General features: G+C 62.1%; 2 protein-coding genes across 2 annotated transcripts; both read right to left on the reverse strand.

The window, feature by feature from the left end:
- Positions 1–1,103: 1,103 nt before the first annotated feature.
- TAS1R3 (taste 1 receptor member 3) lies at positions 1,104–4,525 on the reverse strand. The gene is made up of 6 exons (XM_023738786.1): positions 4,335–4,525; positions 3,861–4,161; positions 2,998–3,780; positions 2,662–2,865; positions 2,297–2,417; positions 1,104–2,089 (listed from the first exon to the last, which is right to left on the reverse strand). Exons 1-6 carry the CDS (start codon positions 4,523–4,525, stop codon positions 1,104–1,106), a joined length of 2,586 nt encoding a protein of 861 aa, XP_023594554.1.
- A 2,173-nt stretch (positions 4,526–6,698) lies between these two features.
- On the reverse strand, positions 6,699–10,065 carry CPTP (ceramide-1-phosphate transfer protein). Its single transcript, XM_004384342.2, has 3 exons — positions 10,018–10,065; positions 7,612–7,744; positions 6,699–7,221 (listed from the first exon to the last, which is right to left on the reverse strand). The coding sequence occupies exons 2-3, from the start codon at positions 7,731–7,733 to the stop codon at positions 6,699–6,701; spliced, it is 645 nt and encodes a 214-aa protein (XP_004384399.1). The 5' UTR covers positions 7,734–7,744; positions 10,018–10,065.
- Positions 10,066–10,175: the final 110 nt, after the last annotated feature.

Raw genomic sequence — 10,175 nt, forward strand, 5'->3', positions numbered from 1 at the left:
AAAGGAGAGCCAGCTCAGCTTGGTGGTGGGGATGGGCAAGGGGATATAGCTGGGCCAGGATGGAGTGGGGACACGACCCTAAGGGGCAGGGGCCGGGGAGAGGGAGTGGCCCCAGGTGCCCATCCACACATTGCCCCTCTTGTGCCCCGGCCTGCACAGGCTGTGCTGTAGATACTGTATCAAAGTCCGAGTCTGGATAGTTAATATATAGCTGCTCCGTGTAAATGCTGCTTCCATGTAAATGCTATTTTAAACACTAAAAAGCGTTTAATTTTATGGGACTGAGGTGTGCCTGTGTCCCTCTTTCCTGTGGCTGCTTTAGGAGATGGAGTGCAGGGCACCAGTTAGCGCCCCCTGGACCCACGAGAGCTGACCCCAGGCCTCAGCCAGCCTGGATGCATGCGTGCCAAGCTAGGTCCCGGGTGCTGGCCACTGCCGTTGTCCTGGCGGGGGCGTTGTCTGTCAGTGGTGCTGACTCTTGCCTTCAGGGGTCCTGGTGGCTGGCGCTGGCCACTGTGCTGACCCCCACTGCTGGGGCTCTGTCCGAGGTACTGGCGTCTGCCTGCCCCTGCTCCACTCTGTAGGTCCTGGGAAGAGGGGGAATCTGGCGCCACCCCTCCTCTGAGTGACTTCTGCCCTGGGACCCAGGCCGGCAGCCTGTTTCACCAGCTTTTCCTGCAAAGCTTGTAATCACAGACATGCTGGGTGCGCCCCAGGCTGGGCACTGCCAGGCGAGGACCCTCAGCTGTGACCTCAAATGGCCCAGCCAGGGGCTTTCCCAGTGCAGGCCGCCCCCAGAGCTGCAGGAGCCCAGGGAGCCCATGGGGGCCACATGGGCCTCTCCCAGCACACAGGGCTGGGCCGCTTGGCAGAGGCCGAGACAGAGCTTGACTCTTGGGGGCCTAGACCCCTTGTGCACAGTGCAGGCCTAGGGTCATGTAGGGTCAAAGTCAGCTGTTAACTTGGGGTTAGAACCTAGGGCTGAGGGTCCTCAGAGTCAGGGCACAGGCAGGGGGGTCGTGGGCTGGGGACTTTTGGTTTGGGGGCTTCTATAGGGTCGCTATGAGTCGGAATTGATGGCAATGGGTTTAGGTTTTTTTGGGTTATTGGGTTGGAGTCACCGCGGCTGGGCTCACGGGGTCCAGGGTCACCGACTCTTGGTTTTCCCGAGTCTCCCCCACATTCCCGGGCCCCTTCCCTAGGAAGAACTCCGGGGTGTTGAGTGCTGGGCACCACAGCAGCAGGTAGCACTTGGGCAGGTAGACAGAAGCCAAGATACCCAGGGCGCAGAGAAGGATGGCTGTCATCTGCACTGCGGGTTGGTAGACCATGTTCACATTGGCAAAGAGAGGCACAAAGGAGATCCAGATGATGAAATGGGACAGCGTGGCAAAGGTGAGGCCGCGTGCGCGGTTGTATCGGCTGGGCTGGCTCTGTACCAGGAAGGTGCCCAGGAAGCACAGGAAGGCCAGAATGGCGTTAGTGGCATGCGCCAGGCCGAAGCTAATCCAGGAGTGCATGCAGCAGTGCACCAGCACCTCCTGGGGCAATGCCTGCCAGTCGGTCACCACCTTGAACGGGAAGGCCACCAGGTACCAGGTGCACAGTGCCGCCTGTGCCAAAACGGCCACCAGCACTATCAGCCAGGCCCCTGGGCCCCTAAACCAGCCCTGCAGCCGCCCCATCCAGCCTGGCGGCAGCTCTGACTCCACAAATGTCTCGGCCGCCTGCAGAAACAGTGTGCTCAGGCAGCCGGTCAGCGGCAGGTGGAACAGTGGCTGCTGCGCTAGGCAGCCAGTGGGGCTGGGCCACCCGGGGAACAGGAGGACGCTCAGGCAGGCCAGGCCCAGGCAGGCCAGGCCAAAGCAGGCCAGTGGCCCGCCGGAGGCCTGCACCATTGGGCTGTCCCAGTGGCGAACGAAGAGCCCCAGGGCTGCCAGTGTCAGGCCCAGCACCAGGCCCAGCAGCATAAGCAGCCCCAGGGTGATTGGCTCCCCCCATGCCAGGAACTTGGGCCTGCGTGGGAAGCAGCGGGTGCTCCGGTCCGGGGACCACTCGTTCAGGCCACATTGGGTACAGAAGAGGTCATCTGCAGGGTGGGGAGGGGAGAGGGGTGCTGGAGTAGCAGGCACAGCCTCACCCCTCCATGGGCTAAGGGGACACTGAGGAGCCAGAACAGCCAGGACCCCCAAGTTGTGTGTGCCTGCCAAGCCCCCAGCCGTGTGGAGGCCCCAGTTCACCTGGGCTGTGTCTGCCCACTGCACCCTGCCCCCAGCCATGTGGAGGCCCTGCTCACCTTGGGTACGCCTATAGGTGCCGGCCCTGCAGTCCACGCAGTCATAACAGCAGGAGTGGAAGCCCTTTACACGGCGCACCTGGCCCTCTGCACACTGCCGCGAGCACTGGGACACCGGCGGCTCCTGGGACAGAGCAATCTCAGCCTGCCGGTGGTCGCTGTGACCCTCCCATGCCCACCTGATGGGAGGTGTGCCCCCCATTGCCCAGTGGTGGCAGGTGCATCCCCCTGCAGTGCCCACCAGGTGGGAGGTGTGGGCAGGAGTGTAGACCTGAGTACCCTCCAGGCTGTGCTCCTATGGCAGCGTGGGTGCTGTGCCTGGGTGGCCCAAGACCTCATGAAGGGGACATGTACCCCTGACTCACCTGATTGCCCAGCGTGTGCCACTTCATCTGGGAGCGGTTGAGCCGGAGCTGGCCGTCGAAGATGCCCACAGTGCGGACCTCAGGCTCCTGGCCCCGCCACATCCACAGCGTCAGGTCATACTTCATATCCACGTTCCCGCTGGCGTCAAAGGATAGCTCCAGGTCTCGGGCGTGGAAACGCATGTTGTACATCCTATCCAGGAGCTAGGCAGGGGCAGGGAGATGGTGGGTGGAGCCCAGAGCCACCTGCCCACCCAGACCCCTGGCACTGGCCCTGCTCCTGATGGCTCTGTGTGTGCAGGTGGGGACAGGGGGTACCTGTGGCCGAGCGCTCACCTGCCAGGGCTGCACGGGCTTGCGTGCAGGGCAACCCGAGGCGTTGCAGCGAAGCGTGTTGTGGAGTGCCTGGGCCACGCTGTACACGGCTGCATAGGCAGCAAAGAACCGGTGGTTCGTCAGCCAGGCCAACAGGTTCTTAAGTGTGACATGATCACACTGTGGGCAGCGTGGCCCCACCACGTCCTCTTCTAGGCCTGGCTGTGCAGCATCCAGTGAGGTGCAGAAGGCTGGGTCGGCAGCAAGGGCCAGGTGGGTGGCCACATAGCTCCGGAACTCGGGCAGTGGGTCACTGTGCTGCAGGAAGCCAAGCACGGTGCCTACCTGGGCCATGCCGGGCACTGTGGCGACCAGGTCCGAGGCCAGCCAGGCCTCGCTGGTCACCCATACCTTGGGTGTAAGCTGGCTGTGGACACTGTAACTGAAGAGGGTGTGGGCGGCTCGGGCAGAGGCAAACAGCACCACTACCTGTACATTGCTCTGGTTGACTACCTGCAGAAGCTTCTCCACCTGGCCCAGCGGCATCCTGTGGCTGTTGGGCAGTGGCACCAGGCCCTGGTGGGCGATGCAGATGTTTCGGGCACTGGCCAGTTTGGAGAAGATGCTCAGGCCCTGACGGCCGTACTCATCATCACTGCCCACGGCTGCCACCCAGTTCCAGCTAAAGGCCACCAGCAGCTCCACTATGGCCCTCAGCTGCACGCGGTCACTGGGCACCGTGCGGAAGAAGGATGGGAACATCTCCCGGTCGCTCAGCCGGTCCATGCTGGCACCATAGCTGACCTACAGGCCGAGGGTCTCCATAAGGGAGTGCTACGTGGGGTGGGACAGGGTGGGGTGCATGGGCCAGGTGGCAGGCGCACCTGGGGCATGAGGAAGAAGCTGAAGAACTTGCCAGTGACAAGGGCGAGCTCGGAAGAGTAGGGCCCGATGACAGCCAGAACACGTGGCTGGTACTGTGTGTAATTGCAGTAGGCGGCGATGTTGCGACTACCCGCCTTGGCCAGGAACACCAGGCTGGGCTTCATGGCTACCATGGGCTCTGAGCACGTGTCGAACAGGTCGTAGCCCAGACGCAGCCCCGGCAGCAAGGCTGACCCATTGTTGATCTCATCCACCGCCATCTTCACAGCCAGTGCCCAAAGCAGGCCGAAACCTGAGAACCTGGGGCACGTAGGGCTGAGGGCACTGGACCAAGGATATCCCCACTGGCTGCCCCGGGCTGGCCTAGGACCCCAGCCTGGTCCCTGCCCCACCCCACCCCACCCCAGACTGGCCTGGGTCCGCAGCCTTGTCCCTGCCCCGCCCTGGGCCAGCTCTGGACCCCAGCCCCATACCTTTTGCATGTGATGCTCTCCGGCCGTGTCCTGTCCCCAAAGCCAGTGCCCTCAGCTGAGCTCATGGGGAAGAGCCCACCCAGCATGTAGTCGCCTTGCATTCTGAGCAGGCGTGACAGGCACAGAGGGGCCCCCACTGTGAGGCCCAGGAGAGCCAAGAGGCTGAGGCCCAAGGGAGTCAGGCCAGGCATAGCAGGTGGGTAGCCTCCAGCAGGTGATGATGTGCCAGGCAGAGACCAGATATAGGGAGCCCTGGAGGGGGCAGCAGATTTGTTTAGCAAAACCCTCTCTGTCCTCACCTGCAAAGCCTCTGGGGCCCCTGGGAAAGGGATGGGGGCGGGGGCCATTTTCATACTGTCCTGGCTGACCCCGCCGCAGGTTTGCACACGTGACAGGACTTTATTCTGATGCTGCTGCCGACACCAGCTGACCAGGGGCAGGCAGTCTCTGAGCATCTGCTGTCCATACCCCCCGTCCTGGAACCCCCTAGCAGACCATGAGGTGGCCCCATCTCAACATCACGCACATGGCCCCTCCACACCCAGAGGCAGCTGCAGAGTAGCAGTTAGCTGGAAGAGAGCAGGCTGGGAGGGTCTGAGGAGGGGGCCACCTGGGCATGGCATGCCTGGGCTTGTCTGTGGGGGCAGGTGCCAGCTGGCTGGGCCCTGGCCTGTTACAGGTCACTTCCTCTGGGGACAGACCTCATGGCTGGGCCTGAGGAGGGATCCATGCAAACGAGAGGGAAAAGGCCACAACCAAATGGGCCGCTGCAGCTGTTTGCACTGGGGTAGGGGCGAGGGGGTGGTGGTTATACCAGGTGCATGTGTGCCTGTGTTTGCATGCGTGTGTACACGTGTGCGCATGTCCTAGAGAGGCAGGGCCACGGCGGGGAGGTGGCCCAGGAGTTCCTCTGAGCCTCCGGATGTTCCCCTCCCTGACACAATACATTGGAGCCCAGGTGGGTGTGCACTGGGCCCTGAGCATAGGAGGAGCCTAGGGGGCGGTGGGCAGAGCCCCTGCGGGTGTATGATGAAGCGACCCTGCTGGGGTAGAGGGGATCCTGGTGGTCTCAATTCTGGCCAGCTCCAGCAGATGTTGGTGGAGGCTGGTCTAGGCACCTTCCCTCCGTCCCTCCACCCTGTCCTGTGGGGGAGGCCCCCGCTGTGCATGCACAGGTACAAACACAGGCACACATGTACACACATGCTCTATACACATGAACAACCAGTGCACACACGTGTCCAGCCACACCCCCCATGAATAACCATGCACACACACACCCTTTCTGCGTCAGGGAACACCCATCCTGGACACTTCCAGGGCTGCCCACCATTAGGCCCCTTTCACACCCCTCCTGATGCCCCCCTGGATTCTTACCCATTTGATGAGGCGGTGCCTGGCACACCCCAACACTTCCATCTGCAGAACTAGCTGGTCCAGTAAATGTGATTTATTCATACCGGAAAGCCCACCATGCATTACAATTTCCCAGGGTCAAGTCTACCCAAAAGCTTCACTGGTACGTCTGTTCCACGTGCACTGTCCCTGCAGCTCAGCATCATGCGCAGAGCCAGTGGGAGAGGCCACCTGCCTGCCTGGCCTAAGGACACCAGGTCCAGGACCCTCCATGGGCCAGGCCCAGGCTGACCTGCTGAACACTGTGTTGGGGGCAGCCAAGGGCAGGGGAGGGGACACAGCATCTCGGGAGCTGGGGCAAGGGGACACCTTGGCCCAGCAGCATGCGGCTCCCCAGGGGCCTTGTGGCTGTGCAGACCACAGGTGGCTGCCAGGGGAGGTGCCTGCTGTGTCCTCGGAGCTGACACATCTGCAGGGGGCACAGAGGTAGCTTCGGCGCCAGCTGTCACTGTGGGCCCCAGGCCTGCTCAGCACCTGCACGTATCGACTGGGTGGTAGAGGAAGAGAGAAGCCCATAGGGCCCAGACTGCTATCCAGAGGTCCCCTCAGGGCAGCCCAGGAGGCCTCATACGTGAGCAGACACAGGCTGCTCAGCAGCACATGCTGTGGCCTTAGGCAGGTGTAGAAAGGACACACACACCTAGGGTGCTGGAGAGGGGGTCTCTGAGCCCCAGTGACCGTGACTACCACTTCACAGACATGGGCAGGCAGGAAGACTGCTGGGCTGCTTACCCCACCTGCCCTCCCTCCACCCCCTGCTGCCTTTCTGCTCCCAGGACCTCTGTGAGCCCAGCGGAGCAGACGTCTGCTGGGACACCCAGGGAATGCGGGATGGCCACAGCCTGACCAGGACGGCGCAGAAGCAGATGGCCAGCATCTGCTTCTCTGTCTGCCCAGGCACGAAGGAGGACACAGCCACGAGGACACCATATGGCCCTGCCCACTGCACTAGGGGAGGTCCAGCAGTGCGTGCTCTGCATAGAGCTTCTGGACGATGTCATAAACACGTTCGAGGAAGGGCAGCGCCTCATCCAGCATCGCTATGGCCTGCTCGGGCGGCCCCACCTTCATGGCCTCCAGGAAGACCTTGCGGGTGGGCAGGGCATAGAAGGCCACGGTGACGGCCCGGCGTACGACCCAGGGGTGGTAGGCAGCCAGTGAGGCATTGTAGGAGTCGGTGCAGAGCGTGGAGGTATGGGCGTTCTCGGGGCTGGTACGCAGCCCTTCCAAGAAGAGCTGCAGCCAGCGCAAGGCGCGGTGTAGCCGCAGCACGGTGCGACAGCCTGAGTCGGGGTGGCGTGAACGCCGCTGCAGGTCCACCAGCTGGTGGCCCACCTCATAGGCCACCATGGACTGCAGGCTGGCATAGTGTTCCCCGTGTGGGCTGCTGCGAAGCCGCTCCATAATTTGCAGCTTTGCCACGACGTCCTTGGAGATGAATGCGAAGATGGCGCCCAGACTGTTCAGAAACCTGCTTGAGGGAAAGCCGGAGCTCAGTCTGCGCGTCCCAGGGCCCCATGCCCACCGGGCGGCAGGGCCTGGCAGTGTCTGCAGAGCCTCTCTCCCGCCAGGGCCATGAGGGCTGGAGCCCTACCTCTGACCCCTCTTCCCAAAGGCACGGGGCCCAGGCATGTCCCTCGAAAGAAGCCAGGTGCTGCCAGCCTTGAGGCCGGCACCCGGCTCTGTACCCAGTAGGCAGGCACCAGCCCGGTACTTACAAGCACCTGGAGGAATGCAGGGATCAGAGAAGGGGACCTTTGGCCAGGAAAGCCCCACCCCAAACCAGTTCCTCGCCATCACCGGGGCGGGAGGCCCATCTGGTGACCTGGGCAGCCGCGGGGAAGCCCGCGCAGACACATACTTCACCAGCCCCCACCAGCCACTGAGGTAGTGGTCCATTAGGATCTCCTCTTTCTCATTGAGGCACTGCTTGAAATTGACCATGACGACCTTCAAGTTGAAGTCTGTCTCCGAATCATCCATTTTCAACAGAACTGAAACACAGGAAGGTCCCTCTAAGTCAGCTCATTCTGCAGTGCGTTTTTTTTTTTTCCCAGTAGGAAAGGGGTGGAAGGAGTTGGAAAGAGCTGAGATCACACCCTCCCTGCTCAGAGCCCTGTAGTGGTGCCTACCCCCTAGAATGGAATTCTTCCCAAGGCTGGCCTGTCCGCCTTCCAGACATGCCATGCCACCTGCCCCTGCCTCCTGTCCCTGCCTTGAGGCCTTTGCCCTGCCGCGACCCTGCCAGGAACCCTTGTCCAGAGATCTCCATCTAGGTCTCCGCGAGGCTGTCCCTGACCACTGCAGCATACCCTCCCAGGCTTCCTGAGACCCCCCTGCTATGTTTCACTGTGGTGTGTGCTCTGGCCACGGTCCTAGTTACATGCTTATTCGCCATCTGTCTCTCACTACAGCGTGTGACTGATCTTACTGTCAGAGAAACACTTACTGAGCCCCTACCAAGGGCCAGTGCTATTCTAGGCCCTTGGGACCCATTCTGAACAGGTGAGCCCTGTCCGTCAAGGTGAAGTTCTAGTGGGAAGGATAGACAACAAGCAGTAAACACAGGAGATTTTGATGCAGCATGTGAGGTGGTGAACCTCACAGAAGGAGAAGCAGGGGAGCGAGGAAGGAGGCAGGGAAGGGCAGTTGGGCAGCCGCCTCCCTCAATCACTGTGGCACCCCCAGGGCCAGAGTAGTGGCTACAGTACCATATCTGGTGGACAGACATGGACACTCATCTTTTCACTCTTGCTGCTGAAATTGTACACGTTTTGTGCAGGAGGGTGGCAGGGCCAAAGACCTTAGCACACTCTGAAGACAGGCCCTTCCTCCAGCCCCAGGGAACCTGCCAGAAGTGTCCACAGGCCGGGGCTGCAGAGAAGGCACCACTCTGGACCCTGAATGCATTCACACATCACTCCACAACACTCAAGTGCCCACACAAGAGTGGGTGCCACTGGGCACCTCAGCCCGTCTCCCTGGGTGTGCTGCCCCACGGGCATCAACCTGACATCTGAGGCCACCTGCAATGGAGCCTGGGGACTCAGCCATATGTCACCTTGTGTCCAGGACAAACTTATGCCTGGGGGTTCCTATGCCCCTTGGTACTTAGAGCCCTGACTTGGCATCCCCCCGTTGGGGGGTCCCTGGCATGGAGAAGGCAAGCTGTGATGACAGCCCCAGCCAGGAGGACAGCTGGGTTCCTGTTCTGCTTCTCATTTGGTGGGCAGGTCACTCACCACCCTAAGACTCTTCATCTCTGAGAAAAAAAGGAGTCAGCACGCTCTGCCCTGTTCACTGCCTGGCTGCTGGGAGCGTCTGGGGGCGGCAGCAGGTGTTGAAGTCCTGCAGGCCCTACAAGTCTGGCTGCATGTCTGGCCCTGGGCGGAGCCCCAACAAGTGAGATCACTGTGTCTACAGGTATGGAGTCCCTAGAGGTGAGCTCACTGTGTCTTCAGGTGCGGGTGGAAGGTCGGGTCTGGGTTCAGGAGGACAGTGCCCTGACACTTTAGGTAGCGCCCCCCTCAGGGCCCTAGTTCTCTGTCCATTGAACAGATGGTCTCTGAGGCACCAGGGTTCCTTCCTGGTCAGCTGACATCTGGCCACTGGGCCTTCCTGCCCAGGATCAGAGCCAGCAGCCGACAAGGAGCTGCCAGAGAGCCTTTCAGAGCTGTCAGTCTGCGACAGGAAAGGTGGACAGCCTGCCAGCGCCAGGAAGGTGATTGCAGGGGCTCAACCAAGGTTTCCCAAACGGCAGGCAGCCCCAAGGTCAGGGCTGGGAGGGAGGGCAGCTTGGGCACAGGAGTTTGTGACTAACAGCAGGCTGGAGTCCTGGCAGGAAAGTGGGCAACCTGGCGCCCAGGCCTATGGGTGGGAGTGGGGCCCAACATTTTGGGTCCTTGTCCCGAAAGCCTGCTGGGAAGGGGGTTGTGGAGGTACTGGGCTGGGGCCTGCGATTCGGGAGAGTGAGGTCGGGGACCTGGGCAGGTCTTGCTCCAGTTGAGTGCCCCGGGATGGGCTTGAGGCTTGGGGCGGTGGTAGGGGGCCGTCTTGGAAGCTAGGACTCAGGCGCCCTCCCCGCCGCAGCCCTCTGGCGAGGTTACCCCCTCCCCGCTTCTCCGCCTGGGGTCCCAACAGCTGCTCCTCGGAGCCACGCCGGGCTCCTCCAAGACTCCAGACCCGCCTCGATCCGCTCGGTTGGGTTCAGCCCGACCCGTCCCGCCGAGCCCGGCCCGCCCCGCCGAGCCCGGCCGGAACCGCTCACCTGCACAGCCGCCGTAGCCTCCAACAACTCCCGGGCCTGCCCCGCCCGCCCTGCTCATCTCTGGACCGCCGTTGCCTCCCCTCGATTGGTTGCGGGGCGCCCAATCAGGAGGCCCGACGCGCCCGCGTTTCCGGCGGGCGGACCAAAAGATGGCGCTG

This window comes from Trichechus manatus, unplaced genomic scaffold, assembly GCF_000243295.1.
Source record: "Trichechus manatus latirostris isolate Lorelei unplaced genomic scaffold, TriManLat1.0 scaffold00122, whole genome shotgun sequence".
Taxonomy (NCBI): domain Eukaryota; kingdom Metazoa; phylum Chordata; class Mammalia; order Sirenia; family Trichechidae; genus Trichechus; species Trichechus manatus.

Coding starts and splice junctions, on each gene's coding strand:
- TAS1R3 (XM_023738786.1), bottom strand. CDS start 4,525: ATGCCTGGCCTGACTCCCTTGGGCCTCAGCCTCTTGGCTCTCCTGGGC. Junction 4,162..4,334: donor GAGAGCATCACATGCAAAAG/GTATGGGGCTGG, acceptor TACGTGCCCCAG/GTTCTCAGGTTTCGGCCTGC. Junction 3,781..3,860: donor GCTTCTTCCTCATGCCCCAG/GTGCGCCTGCCA, acceptor CTCGGCCTGTAG/GTCAGCTATGGTGCCAGCAT.
- CPTP (XM_004384342.2), bottom strand. CDS start 7,733: ATGGATGATTCGGAGACAGACTTCAACTTGAAGGTCGTCATGGTCAAT. Junction 7,222..7,611: donor GGCTGGTGGGGGCTGGTGAA/GTATGTGTCTGC, acceptor TCCCTCAAGCAG/GTTTCTGAACAGTCTGGGCG.